The 15,199-nt window shown below is 41.5% G+C and overlaps 1 protein-coding gene across 1 annotated transcript in view; it reads left to right on the top strand.

The window, feature by feature from the left end:
- Window positions 1-15,199, top strand: part of KNTC1 (kinetochore associated 1) — a 102,031-nt gene that overhangs the window by 47,346 nt on the left and 39,486 nt on the right. The window contains exons 27-39 of the mRNA XM_025402053.1: window positions 356-454; window positions 1,611-1,714; window positions 1,867-1,966; window positions 2,976-3,110; window positions 3,751-3,870; window positions 6,259-6,331; window positions 6,965-7,032; window positions 8,734-9,014; window positions 10,327-10,499; window positions 10,942-11,039; window positions 12,256-12,394; window positions 13,328-13,384; window positions 14,372-14,535. Of these exons, the coding sequence (XP_025257838.1) occupies window positions 356-454; window positions 1,611-1,714; window positions 1,867-1,966; window positions 2,976-3,110; window positions 3,751-3,870; window positions 6,259-6,331; window positions 6,965-7,032; window positions 8,734-9,014; window positions 10,327-10,499; window positions 10,942-11,039; window positions 12,256-12,394; window positions 13,328-13,384; window positions 14,372-14,535 (1,611 nt within the window). The remainder of the gene's footprint in view (window positions 1-355; window positions 455-1,610; window positions 1,715-1,866; window positions 1,967-2,975; window positions 3,111-3,750; window positions 3,871-6,258; window positions 6,332-6,964; window positions 7,033-8,733; window positions 9,015-10,326; window positions 10,500-10,941; window positions 11,040-12,255; window positions 12,395-13,327; window positions 13,385-14,371; window positions 14,536-15,199) is intronic.

The following is a 15,199-nucleotide window of genomic DNA, read 5'->3' on the forward strand; positions in this document are numbered from 1 at the left end:
TTTTTTTTTGAGACGGAGTCTCGCTCTGTCACCCAGGCTGGAGTGCAGTGGTGCAATCTCGCCTCACTGCAAGCTCCGCCTCCCAGGTTTACATGATTCTCTTGCCTCAGCCTCCCGAGTAGCTGGGACTACAGGCGCCCGCCACCTCGCCCGGCTAGTTTTTTGTACTTTTTAGTAGAGACGGGGTTTCACCGTGTTAGCCAGGATGGTCTCAATCTCCTGACCTCGTGATCTGCCCGTCTCGGCCTCCCAAAGTGCTGGGATTACAGGCTTGAGCCACCACACCTGGCCTATATGGCATTTTTTAATGGGAATTTTCAATTTTTAAAAAACATACATGTTTATCCCTTTTTAGGATTTACTGAATAGATGCAGTTCAAAGTCCACATCCCTCTTTGAAACAGCATGGGAAGCAAAGGCCATGGCAGTAATAGGATGTTTATCTGACACGGACGTAAGTAAATAGTGACCATTCGTGTTTCCCTTTTGAGCATTAAGTCTTTTCTGAAAACTTTTTTCTGTTCATAAAAGCAACATATATATGTTTTTGTTTGAGATGAATCTGGCTGTGTCGCCCAGGCTGGAATGCAGTGACATGATCATGGTTCACTACAGCCTCAACCTCCCTGGCTCAAGCAATCCTCCCACTTCGGCCTTCTGAGTAGTTAGGACCATAGGCGCGTGCCACTACATCCAGCTAATTTTTGTATTTTTTGTAGAGACAGGGTTTCCCAGGCTGGTCTTGAACTCCTGGGCTCAAGTGATCTGCCCACTTTGTTCTCCTAAAGTGTCTGTTTTATTTAATTACAGAAAATAAAAAGTGAATGTTTACTCATTTCCACCCCCAGGGTAACCTCCATGGACAGTTGTATGCATATCTTTGCAGGCTTTTCTGTGGTTATGCAAACATGGAGACTTTTCTTTTTCAGTTATCGCCTGCAATGTGAGACATTTTTTAATATGTTGTAATATGCCTTTATTTTAACTTCGCATTGTTATTACCACGATAGAAGTAAAATAATGAAAACTGTTTTTAAACCAGAGACTAAGGCTGGACACAGTGGCTCATGCCTGTAATCCCAGCACTTTTGGAAGCCAAGGCAGACAGATCGCCTGACCTCAGGAATTTGAGACCTGCCTGGGCAACATGGTGAAACCCCGTCTCTACAAAAAATACAGAAATTAGCCAGGTGTGGTGGTGTTCACCTGTAGTCCAAGCTATTTGGGAGGCTGAGGCAGGAGAATTGCTTGAACCCAGGAGGTGGAGTTTGCAGTGAGCTGAGATTGCGCCACTGCACTCCAGCCTGGGCAATGGGAACATGACCCTGTCTCAAAAAAACAAAAAAACCCAGAGATTGTAAAGACCGTAGAAAGCAATAAAGCTGTATGTCTTAGCTTACAGCAGACAAAATACTCTTCTGAATTTTTCTGAATAGTCAAATTGTTCTCTGTATGTGAAAACTGAAGAAATAAATGGTTTTCCAGTGAGTAGATGAAATATTCTCAAACTACCATGTGGTTGATGTAAGACCTCTGCTGATTAGACTGTGCTGTTCACTTGCATGTAAACCTGAGGGCTGTTCCTTGTCCATGCGTGCATCTTTTTGTAGCTCATATTTGATGCTGTGCTCAAGATCATGTATGCGGCAGTGGTTCCTTGGAGTGCAGCTGTGGAGCAACTGGTGAAACAGCACCTGGAAATGGACCATCCCAAGTAAGATTACAGTCTACCAAACAATGTTTTGCGCTCTGGAGAAACGTTGTGTTTCGAGTTGACGTTCATTTATGTTTCTATATTGTTTACTGTGTTCCGTAGTACTTCATAAAAAAGATAAACCATGTTAATATGGATAAATTTGCTTTCAGAGTCAAATTATTACAGGAAAGTTACAAACTAATGGAGATGAAAAAACTTTTACGAGGCTATGGAATAAGAGAGGTAAATCTCTTAAGCAAGGAAATAATGGTGAGTACACTCTTTGAAGAGTCTTTTTTCTCTTTTCTTTCATTTCTAGGGCAACATGGGAAACTCAATGAGGATTTTATGTTCTAGGAGGCTGATAGAGCTAGGTTTTTCCACTACGTTTCTTTTGTTAGATATGATGTTAATAAGGTGTTCAGTTATTTATGAGAGTATTTATTTTTTTTGACATGGAGTTTCGCTGTTGTTGCCCAGGCTGGAGTGCAATGGTGCGATCTCAGCTCACTGCAACCTCCGCCTCCTGGGTTCAAGTGACTTTCCTTCCTCAGCCTCCCGACTAGCTGGGATTATAGGCATGCACCACCACGCCTGGCTAAATTTTTTTTGTGTTTTTAGTAGAGATGGGGTTTCTCCGTGTTGGTCAGGCTGGTCTTGAGCTCCTGACCTCAGATGATCTGCCCGCCTCGGCCTCCCATAGTGTTGGGATTACAGGTGCGAGCTACTGCACCTGGCCTTTTTATGAGAGTATTAAAGACACCAAATAGGCCAGGAGCAGTGGCTCACACCCATAATCCCAGCACTCTGGGAGCCCAAGGTGGGTGGATCATGAGGTCAAGAGATCAAGACCATCCTGGCCAACATGGTGAAACCCCGTCTCTACTAAAAATGCAAAAAAATTAGTAAGTTGTGGTGGCACATGCCTGTAGTCCCAGCTACTTGGGAGGCTGAGGGAGGAGAATCACTTGAACCCGGGAGGCGGAGGTTGCGGTGAGCTGAGATTGCGCCACTGCACTCTAGCCTGGCAACAGAAGGAGAGGAGACTGTCTTAAAAAAAAAAAAAAAAAAAGACGCCAAATAGTAAATTAAGAAGTTATAGAAGAAAGAAGACAGGACTGTGGAATGATCAGAATATAAATCATGTTTTAATTTTTCATACAATTTAGTTTTTTGCTGCATTATTTTAATTTTTTGGCCACTTTGCTCTTATGAGCAAATGATTTCTTGGTTTTCTGTGAGTTTTATAACAAAGAAATGTTCATATTATCTGTTGCAGAGGGTGGTTAGATACATTCTCAAACAAGATGTCCCATCTTCTTTAGAAGATGCTTTAAAGGTGGCCCAAGCGTTTATGTTATCTGATGATGAGATCTACAGTCTAAGAATTATTGACCTGATTGATAGAGAACAGGTTTGTAAGTTTTATGTTGTCATTTCGTATGGCTTCTTTGTTTCTGTGTTGTTGTTTTTTTTTTGAGACAGAGTCTCGCTCCATTGCCCAGGCTGGAATGCAGTGACTGTGTTTCACCATGTTGGCCAGGCTGGTCTGAAACTCCCAACCTCAAGTAATCCACCCACCTCAGCCTCCCAAAGTGCTGAGATTACTGGTGTGAGCTACCGTACTCTGCCTATTGTGTTTTTAAATGTCATTATTTTTATATGATTCTATAATCATAGCAATGCCTAGGAATTAAATCTTCAGCATCTAGGATCGTATTTTACATTTATTTTATTGTTTTCCGTCATCAAAAATGGATTTTCAGCATCAGGATGGATAGCTGATGCATGCGGGGCTTAAAACGTGGTTGACAGGTTGATGGGCACAGCAAACCACCATGGCACATGTAACAAGCCTGCACTTTCTGCATTTGTATCCTGAAACTTAAAGTCACATAAAATAAAAATGGATTTTCAGATTATTAAAACATTGAACCATAATCTATTTTTCCAAATGATGTATTTTCATATTTAAATAGAAAAGAAAGAGGTAAGGCCACACGGTCCTTTGCAAATACCAGCTGTTTTTTCTTCCTTTCAAACCCTGTTTATAGGGTGAAGACTGTCTCCTTCTGTTGAAGTCTTTGCCTCCTGCTGAAGCTGAGAAAACTGCAGAAAGAGTCATCATATGGGCACGATTGGCATTACAAGAAGGGCCAGATCATTCTAAAGAGGTGACATTTTCACTAAGTAAAATATAAGTAAATCCAATTTTTATGGCTATTAATCAATAGGATAGAAAAGATGGACTTACACATATGAAGATCTGCCCTTCTCACTGCTCGGGTGGCCTAGTGAACACAATTCGTGGGTAAATTTACTGCTGGTTTAAAAAAAAAAACAATTATGGCCACCGTGGAGTGGCTGCTTGAGTCCACAGAGAATGACCTGGGAGCTGCGGGTTAGCGGGTGTTTCTGAGTACCTGTTGTACAGGAAAGGTTTCTGTAATGCCTTGCAGTATAAACAATGTTTCCTGTTATATAGGACATAATTATTGTCAAATAGTAATATCAGCTACAGAACCAATATACATCTATATAATCTTATAACATTGAAACTTAGAAATGGTTTTAAGAGAGTTTACTTTTGTGCAGATGAGGAATACTTGATTTTTCCAGGATAGTTGGATTCGTACTGATTTTTAATTTTTTCTTTTTTTTAATATTATATTTAGGAGATGAGGTCTTGGTGTGTTGCCCAGGTTGGTCTTGAACTCCTGAGTTTAAGTTCTCTTCTAGCCTTAGCCTTCCAAGTAGCTGGGTTTACAGGCATGTGCCACCATGCCCAACAGTTGGGTTTTTTTTCTTTTCTTTTCTATTTTGAGACAGAGTTTTGCTCTGTTGCTCAGGCTGGAGTGCAGTGACATGATCTCGGCTCACTGCAACCTCTGCCTCCCAGGTTTAAGCGATTCTCCTGCCTCAGCTGGTAGTAGCTGGGATTACAGGTGCCCACCACCACACCTGGGTAATTTATGTATTTTTACTAGAGACAGGTTTTACCATGTTGGCCAGGCTGGTCTCAAACCCCTGACACGAAGTGATCTGCCCATCTCGGCCTTCCAAAGTGCTAGGATTACATGTGTGAGCCACCACACCTGGCCAACAGTTGGGTTTTTAAACCCCTAAGGATAGATACCTCCCAACTTCTCTCTTCTCTCAGTCCATTTCTGTAATGTTTTTTACTGTTGAAAAGTGAAGTTGTTGTTTTTTTAAACACCTAATATTTACTATGCAATAGGTTAAGTTAAATAGCTATTTCTTGTTCATAACAAAGGTGTGAAGTAGTTCCTGTTGTTGTCTCCTTATATATTAAGTTCGAAAACTAAAATATTAAGGTAAATGACTTTTTTCCAAGGTTGTTAGAAAGGGGCAGAACCTCAGCTCAAACTGTTTAATACCATAGTCTGTATTCTTAACTACCAGTTTGAATTACTCCCGTTATGAAACTGTTTGAATTTTTTTATTGGCGAGGCACTTACTAAACATTTTACATACATCATGTCTTTTAATTAAAGCATCTCCTTTTCTTCCTTCTCTTTTTTTTTTTTTTTTTTTTTGAGATGGAGTCTCACTCTGTCGCCCAGGCTGGAGTGCAGTGGCTGGATCTCGTCTTACTGCAAACTCCGCCTCCTGGGTTCACGCCATTCTCCTGCCTCAGCCTCAATACAGGTGCTCGCCACCTCGCCCGGCTTGTTTTTTGTATTTTTTAGTAGAGACGGAGTTTCACCGTGTTAGCCAGGATGGTCTTGATCTCCGGACTTCATGATCCGCCCATCTCGGCCTCCCAAAGTGCTGGGATTACAGGCTTGAGCCACCGCGCCCGGCCTTTTCCTTCTCTTAAATTTTTTTTTTTTTTTTTTTTTTTGAGACGGAGTCTTGCTCTGTCGCCCAGGCTGGAGTGCAGTGGCCGGATCTCAGCTCACTGCAAGCTCCGCCTCCCGGGTTCACGCCATTCTCCTGCCTCAGCCTCCCGAGTAGCTGGGACTACAGGCGCCCGCCACCTCGCCCGGCTAGTTTTTTGTATTTTTTTTTTTTTAGTAGAGACGGGGTTTCACCGTGTTAGCCAGGATGGTCTCGATCTCCCGACCTCGTGATCCGCCCGTCTCGGCCTCCCAAAGTGCTGGGATTACAGGCTTGAGCCACCGCGCCCGGCCATTAAATTTTTTTTTTTAAATAATCACTGGAAGGTAGTGGTTATTATATTAGACTTCTGTTCTCTAGGCCATTTTTTAGACTTCTGTTCTTTTTAACTTTTCCAAATGTTTTTTCAAATGATAAATAACTCTAAAAGAGAATAAGGATCTGTTAATCATAATGTAGTTGAAAGGTTATTTGGGAGAGTTGCATATTCTTTGGTATTTCTAAATCATATATCCAGGAGTTCATACTGGAGTTTTTCAGGTCTACCCTGTGTAACGCTCATTAACGATCCATTTCTCAGCTGCCCAACTCCTCCGTGATTGTTTTTTCTGCTTCTGTGGTTTTTGTGTATTTGTATATGTACTACTGAATTGGTCAGAAAAGGAAGTAGATTTTGTTTCGCTTTATTTATTTATTTTTAGGGCAAAGCCTGGAGAACGTCTGTAGCAAAGACATCCGTGGACATTCTTAAGATACTATGTGACATTCAGAAAGGTAGCTTTTATTTCTGTTTTCTCATCTCAGTTTTGTTCCAAAGCTCATCCTCTTCAGAAAGAGGCATCAATGATAACTCTCACTACACCCACAGTTTTTCTGGTTCTGATTGTCTTTATTGATCTTACCCATTTTGCTTCATGGAAAGTCTTTCTTCCTTTATTCCTTTATCAGCAATGTAAGAATAGACGGATGCAAAATCAACCTATCATTTCTTTATATGTTCACTTACTGTTTAGTGCTAGAGTAGATTTCCATAGTGTCTCGCACTCATTGCTCATTTTTCTCATTTATTGGTTGCTTATGATGGTGGGGAGAAGCCATTTGAACTGAAAGTTAAATAAAACAGTTAAGAAAGTAACTTTCCAGGGAAAAAAAAGAAGCTACAATTTACTTCAGAAAAATAACTTTTTTGTAACTCATAAACTTCTGTTTTCTACCTCCTGAAAGAATAATTAGATTTTTTTCAAATTAGATCTCTTTTTGTACTTAGTTACTATATATTATCATCTGAGAAGAACTACTGAAGACTTGAGATGAGAGAACCAAAGCTAATTAAAATTTCTTCTCTTTAAAATTCTGATAATATGAGAATTTGCATGTCTGCTATAACTTTTAAAAATTTAATTACAGACAATCTGCAGAAGAAGGACGAATGTGAAGAAATGTTGAAACTGTTTAAAGAGGTTGCTAGCTTACAGGTAAACATATCGAGCCATGTTAAACATTATTACTTGACCAGTCAGTGCATTTGTCCCTCCTTAAAGTTTTCTGCATGGCTGGGCGCGGTGGCTCACCCCTGTAATCCCAGCACTTTGGGAGGCTGAGGTGGGCGGATCACAAGGTCAGGAGATCGAGATCATCCTGGCTAACATGGTGAAACCCCATCTCTACTAAAAATACAAAAATTTAGCCAGGTGTGGTGGCACGCACCTGTAGTCCCAGCTGCTCAGGAGGCCAAGGCAGGAGAATCGCTTGAAACCAGGAGGCGGAGATTGCAGTGAGCCGAGATTGTGCCGCTGGACTCCAGCCTGGGTGACAGAGCAAGACTCCATCTCAAAAAAAAAAAAAAGTTTTTTGCACTAGCCTTTGGGGACTGGAGATACTGGTTTTCCTTCTCTCTCTCTCAACAACTGTATTGAGATGTCATTTACATACCACATAATTCATCCATTTTATGCAATTCAATGATTTTTTTGGTATGTTGTATTATTAATTTTTTTTTATTTTTATTTTTTTTTGAGACAAAATTGCCCATGCTGGAGTGCTGTGGCACAATCTCAGCTCACTGCAGATTCTGCCTCCTGGGTTCAAGAGATTCTCCTGCCTCAGCCTCTCTAGTAGCTGAGACTCCAGGTGTGCGCCACCACACCTAGCTAGTTTTTATATTTTTAGTAGAAACAGGGTTTTGCCATGTTTGCCAGGCTGGTTTCAAACTCCTGGCCTCAAGCGATTTGCCTGCCTCAGCCTCCCATAGTATTGGGATTATAGGCGTGAGCCCCCGTGCCTGGATGCATTATTAATTTTTAATTTTGTTAAAATACTTATAACAAAATTTTCCATGTTAACAGTTATTTTGTTTGTAATTCAGTGGTGTTAATTACATTCACAGTGTTGTGCGGCCATCACCTCTATCTACTTTTTCATCACCCTGAGCAGAAACTCTAGCCGTGAAACAATGATTCTCCTTTCCTCTCTTCCGCCAGCCCCTGGTTATCTCTACTTTCTGTCACTGTGAATTTGCTTATTCTAGCTATTTCATATAAGTGGAATCATACAATTAAGCATGTAAAGGAGTCCTATGACCCCAAAATTTGAGACCTGCTGTAAATAGCTTTTTCTGTGAAAAGCATCTGGAGGCCGGGCACAGTGGCTTATGCCTATAATCCCAACGCTTTGGGAGAATGAGGCTGGAGGATCACTTGAGCTCAGGAGTTTGAGACTAGCCTGGGCAACATAGTGAGACCTTGTCTCTACTAAAAATAACAAAAATTAGCTGGGCGTGGTGATGTGTGCCTGTAGACCCAGCTACTTTGGAGGCTGAAGCGAGAGGATGGTGTGAGACTAGGAGGCGGAGGCTCCAGGAGCTGTGTTTATACCACTGCACTCCAGCCTGGGCAACAGAGTGAAACCCTGCCTAAAAATAAGTGAATGAATGGATGGATGAAAACAACTGGGAACTACTTGGCCGAGGTAGGGAGGGGAGGAGGGCACAGGTCGAAAAACTACCCATCAGGTACTATGCTGGGTGATGGGATCAGTTGTGCTTCAAGCCTCAGCATCACACAATATACCCAGGTGTACCCCTGAATCTAAAGTAAAAGTTAAAATTATTTTTAAAAAAACCAAAAAACTATAGATTAAATAGACTTGGGACTTTGTCTTGCTTACCTTTGCTACAGGAGAACTTTGAGGTCTTTCTTTCATTTGAAGATTATAGCAATCGTTCCCTGGTAGCAGATCTCCGTGAGCAGCACATTAAAGCTCACGAAGTTGCACAGGTGAAACACAAACCCAGGAGCACCCCAGAGCCCATAGCTGCTGAGATGCGGAACCCAAGCATGGAATCAAAGCTGCACAGACAGGCACTGGCCCTGCAGGTGTCCAAGCAAGAGCTGGAGGCAGAGCTGACCTTGAGAGCCTTAAAAGACGGGAACATCAAAACAGCACTGAAAAAATGCAGGTGACATTCCAGGTCCCTGAATTGCATAGCTTCTCTGAAAGTAAATTGCTGCTAGGCGCAGTGGCTCACGCCTGTAATCCCAGCACTTTAGGAGGCTGAGGCGGGCGGATCACAAGGTCAGGAGATCGAGACCATCCTGGCTAGCATAGTGAAACCCTGTCTCTACTAAAAATACAAAAAATTAGCCAGGCGTGGTGGAACGTGCCTACAGCCCCAGCTACTAGGGAGGCTGAGTCAGGATTGTGGCAGGTTGCAGTGAGCCAAGATCGCACCACTACACTCCAGCCTGAGCGACAGAGCGAGACTCCGTCTCAAAAAAAAAAAAGAAAGAAACAATTGCCTGATTTCTTTCTTCAGTCATAAGGGGAGGGCCAGTAACACTCTTTTTTCACAGAAGCGATTCTTGATTTGTCACCCTCAGAGCGTATTTTGGGCCTCAGTGTCAGAAAGTAGTAGCATAAAAGGCAAGTAAGCAATACTGCAGAGTTAGGTAACATAACCATTAAGTTTAGGTTACTGTGCACTTCAGCAGCGAACGGTATCCTTAGTCATTTGAAAAACAGGCTGGGGCCAGGTGTGGCGACTCACGCCTGTAATCCCAGCACTTTGGGAGGCCAAGGCGGGTGGATCACTTGAGGTCAGGAGTTCAAGACCAGCCTGGGCAACATGGTGAAACCCTGTCTCTACTAAAAATACAACTATTAGCTGGGTGTGGTGGTGGGCACCTGTAGTCCCAGCTACTTGGGAGGATGAGGCAGGAGAATCGCTTGAACCTGGGAGGTGGAGGTTGCAGTGAGCCGAGATCGTGCCATTGCACTCCAGTCTGGGTGACAGAGTGAGACTCAGTCTCAGAAAAAGACAAACAGGCTGGGCGCAGTGATTCACACCTGTAATCCCAGCAATTTGGGAGGCCAAGGCAGGAGGATTACTTCAGCCCAGGAGTTTTGAGACCAGCCTGGGCAACATAGTGAGAACTCCTCCCTACAAAAAAAAATTTAAAAATTAGCCAAGTGTGGTGGCACACACCTGTAGTCTCAGCTACTTGGGAGGCTGAAGTGGGAAGATTGCTTGACCCTGGAGGTTGAGGCTACAGTGAGCCATGATTGTGCCACTGCACTCCTGCCTAGGCGGTAGGGCTAGACCCTGTCTCAAAATAACAAAGGAAAGAAAAGAAAAACTACACTATATACCATGAGAACATTTAAAAGACATTTAATATGTTGATGGTGGTGGTGATATATTAATCCAAGAAAGGCACATGCGTTTACTTTCAGTGTGAGTTGTAACTACCAATACTTTCTTTCTTCCAAAGAGACTTGTTTAAGTATCACTGCAATGCTGATACTGGGAAATTGCTGTTTCTGACGTGTCAGAAGCTTTGTCAGATGTTGGCTGATAATGTCCCAATGACAGTGCCTGTGGGACTGAGTCTTCCTTCTGTGATACATGATCTAGCATGCCAAGCTGCCACCATTTGCAGTCCAGGTGACAAGATTTATAAAATATGTAGTTTTATATTCTCTGGTTCATTTCACACTTGTCTCCCAAATGCTGTCTCTTTACAATTGGGCATCATGGTTATCAGACTAGAGATAGTATCTGCGTTTTACAAAGGGATGCTTATAATTGATTCTCTTTGAGGATTATTGTTTGGAAGTATTCAAAATATTAACAATGTCATTTCTGACTGTTGACATTACTCACTTTCGTAGGATTATGAAATTCCTTGCCTCCCATATCTGATCTTATTTTCAAGCCAACCTTGAGAAAAAGGTTTAACTTTTTAAGGTAGTCAAAACTATATGGAACCTTTCTATCTGCATTGCGGCTTTCCTTAGAATTTTAAATGGTAATTATAAAAAGGTTGTTTTCATTATCCTAAATACATGAAATATGAATTTAATGATTTTTCTCCATTTTGTTTCAGATTTTTTACTAGATGCTTTAGAACTGTGTAAACATACTTTAATGGCTGTAGAACTTTCTAGACAGTGCCAAATGGATGACTGTGGAATCCTCATGAAAGTAAGTTACTTTTGAGTTTTTTCCTTAAATCCCGGGCAACCCATGATGCACTGTTTTTTTTTGTTTTGTTTTGTTTTGTTTTTGTTTTTTTTGAGACAGGGTTTTACTCTGTCACCCAGGCTGGAGTGCAGTGGCATGATCAAGGCTTACTGAAGCCTCGAACTGGGTTTAAGCAGTCCTCCCACCTCAGCCTCCTGAGTAGCTGGGACTACAAGTGTGTGCCACCACATCTGACTAATTTAAAAAAAGGTTTTTTTTGTAGAGACAGGGTCTTACCATGTTGCCTAGGCTGGTCTTCAATTCCTGGGCTCAACTGATTCCCCCACCTCAGCCTCTCAAAGTGCTGGGATTACAGGCATGAGCCACACTGCACCTGGCCCGTTTTTTAATCATTTGCAAAGTTTATGAAAATACTGAATCCATCTCTTTTATTTTCTTACCCTAGACTGGAAAACAACATAAGGGCGTGAGGCCACTTCTCTGTTGCAGTCACTTAATTGGCTTTAATTTGCACCAGCTTTCAAAACATTGGGCCTCCAGCAAGGCCTCCCTCGACATTGTCCGTCTGTTAGAGTTTAACTTAAATTGAAATTTCTATAAGCCATAGACCAGAAGAAACACAATATGTGTGGTAGTATTTGGCCACCCATGCTGTTTGGCTCTAGGCCAGATGTGATGGCTGACGCCTTATAATCCCAGTACTTTGGGAGGCCAAGGTGGAGGAATTATTTGAGCCCAGGAGTTCAAGACCAACCTGGGCAACACAGTGAGACCTCATCTCTTATAAGTTTAAAAATTCAAATAAAGGACGGGTGTGGTGGCTTATGCCTGTAATCACAACACTTTGTGAGGCCAGGGTGGGTGGATCACTTGAGGTCAGGAGTTCAAGACCAGCCTAGCCAACATGGTGAAACCCCATCCCTACTGAAAATACAAAAACTAGCCAGGCGTGGTGGTGCAAGCCTGTAATTCCAGCTTCTCGGGAGGCTGAAGCACAAGAATCGTTTGAACCTGGGAGGCAGAGGTTGCAGTGAGCTGAGATCATACCTTTGCACTCCAGCCTGGGCCACAGAGTGAGACTCTGACTCAAAAAAATAAATAAATAAAATAAAATAAATTGTTTGGCTCTAATAGATCTGATTCTGCTTGCTGAAGATGGTTACCTGTGTTGTGCAGCGTACTGACTCCTCTCTTTTTTGTATGACTTGGCACCTAGGCTTCTTTTGGGACACATAAAGATCCATATGAAGAGTGGTCTTACAGTGACTTCTTCAGTGAAGATGGAATTGTTCTTGAGTCACAGATGGTGCTTCCGGTGATTTATGAACTGATTTCATCTCTTGTGCCTCTAACTGGTAAATCTTATTTGTGTCATTATTTTCTGTATATTTCTGCCTTATGTAAATTTAAACTAGAGGTTTGAAGCTAGAACTACACACAGTAATGTGGGTGAACCTTATAGGCATAATGTAGAGCTAAAGAAACAGATACAAAAGAATAAATACTGTGTGGTTTCATTTATGTAAAGTTCAAACACAGGCTAGGACTAAGCTGGTGCTGTTTGAAGTCAGGGCAGTGGTTACCGTTGGGGGTGGGAAAGGGGAAGGAGGGGACTGGGGAGCTGGCCGTGTTTTGTTTCTTGTTTTGTTTTTTCGTTTTGGTTTTTTTTGGAGACGGAGTCCTGCTCTGTCACTCAGGCTGGAGTGCAGTGGCATGATGTTGGCTCACTGCACCTCTGCCTCCTCGGTTTAAGCAATTCTCGTGCCTCAGCCTCCTGAGTACCTGGAATTATAGGCTCATGCCACCACACCCGGCTAATTTTGTATTTTTAGTAGAGATGGGGTTTCACCATGTTGGCCAGGCTGGTCTCAAACTCCTGACCTCGAGTGATCTGCCCACCTCAGCCTTCAAAAGTGCTGTGATTACAGGCGTGAGCCACTGTGCCCGGCTGATATTCTGTTTCTTGATCTGGATGCCGCTCCTTTAGGCTGTGGACATTTATCAGGTTATACACTTACCTGTGCATTTTCCTGTGTGTATTTATTTATTTTTAAAGCAGCAGTTTGCTTTAGAACTTTTTTTATAATCGTGAAATATTTACACATCTGTGAGTGTATGTGCTGTGTGAGGGTTATTTTCTTTAGTGTTATTTATGTATTTATTAGTTGTATAAATTTAAGGGGTCCAAGTGTTATTTTGTTACATGGATATATTGCATAGTGATGAAGTCTGGGCTTTTGGTGTGGCCATCTATTTAATATTATTTAACGTTTTATTATCTTTTGTAGAAAGCAAGAGATATCCCTTGGAGTCTACTAGTTTGCCATACTGCTCCCTTAATGAAGGTATTTGGCATCAAAATATATAGCATTCTATTAAGATTTCTTCCCTTTTTTTTTTTTTTTTTTTTTTTTTTTGAGACAGAGTCTTGATCTGTTGCCCAGGAGCGCAATGGCACGACGATTGCAGCTCACTGCTGCAACCTCTCTACCTCCCGGGTTCAACAGTTGTCCTGCCTCGGCCTCTCAAGTTGCTGGGATTACAGTCGTGTGCTAATTATTTTGTATTTTTAGTAGAGACAGGGTTTCACCATGTTGGCCAGCCTGGTCTTGAACTCCTGACCTCAGGTGATCCACCCTGCCTGACCTCAGGTGAATTCCTGACCTCAGGTGATCCACCTCAGCCTCCCAAAGTGCTGGGATTACAGGCGGGAGCCAACATGTCCGGCTTCAAGATTTCTTAATAGAAAGATATGGTGGTGTGCTCCTGTGGTCCTGGTTACTTGGGAGGCTGAGGTGGGAGGATCTCTTGAGCCCAGGATGTCAAGGCTGCAGTGAGCTATGATGGCACTACTGTACTCCAGCCTGGGCAGCAGAAGACCCTATCTCTAAAAAACAAAAAATCGTAGTTCTAGAAATTTCTTGAAATTCTAAATATGAATGTGATTTAATATCCTTAATGTAATTGTTTATTTTTTTTTTACATTGTTATTTGTCTAAAAGTTCAGTAGATTATGTGATTTGGCTCATAGTGTTAACTTCTATGAATTTGTTTATAAATTTTTATCTTTCAAATAGAGAAATGATTTTTCTTCAGCTAAAAATTTAAACATCTCAATTAAAATAGGCAAGTTACAATCAAAGTATCTCATTAACTAGTGAACTTAGTTATTTTCTGGTTTAAGTCAAGCCTCATGTTAACTAACTTTGAGAACAAACTCTGTGACTGTTACCTGTATTGAGGAAGTAGGCTGTCCCTGAAAACAGTTTTCAATAGTAGGATCTTTCTTTGTTTAAAAAATCTAAATATTAAAATACTTTATCACTCTGCAGGAGATGGCCTTGTTTTACCTGTTATAAATTCCATCTCTGCCCTGCTTCAGAATCTTCAGGAATCTAGCCAGTGGGAGCTGGCCCTAAGATTTGTGGTTGGTTCATTTGGTACCTGTCTTCAGCACTCTGTGTCAAACTTCATGAATGCCAGTTTGAGTGAAAAGGTAGAGCTTCAAGAACAAATACTTTGACTTGGGGTGAATATAGATGTAAAAGCACTAACAAAGGAATTTGGAGTCCACGTTTTTCTACTGTCTTTGTAGCAAGGAAATTGATAATTCGTCAGATTTAAGAATATTTATTGAGCATCTCTTAAGATTATGGTGTGGAAATAAGGTGCCTGCACACATTTTCATACTCATTCTTTACAATAGCCCTGGAGTTTCCGGTTTACAAATGTGTAAACTCAGATTCAGGGAGGTGGAATAAGTTACACAAGGTTTTATATTGTAGTAGTAAGTCTTCACACTAAGTTCAGTGCAGTTTCCACTATACCACATTTGCTCAAAATATCTGCTGTTAATTTTGTTATCACCTAAATGGCCAAATTATTGTAATTACTTCTGAGAGTATCACTGAGCATCACTGAAGAGATTCTAGAAGACTAACTGTTGATAACTTGCTTATGAAGCTGGGCCTCAGAGGGAGTTGTCTTCATTTCTACTATGTTGATACGTATTACATGCTGGTTCTTTTTTAATGAACTGTATTGAGGTATAGTTTTCAAAATTAAAATGCATGTTTTAAGTGTATCAACCAATGTATTCAGCTTGTCACCAACACCACAGTGAAGACTTAGGGTATTTTTTTTTTTTTTTTTTTTTTTTG

Source organism: Theropithecus gelada, chromosome 11, assembly GCF_003255815.1.
Source record: "Theropithecus gelada isolate Dixy chromosome 11, Tgel_1.0, whole genome shotgun sequence".
Classification (NCBI taxonomy): domain Eukaryota; kingdom Metazoa; phylum Chordata; class Mammalia; order Primates; family Cercopithecidae; genus Theropithecus; species Theropithecus gelada.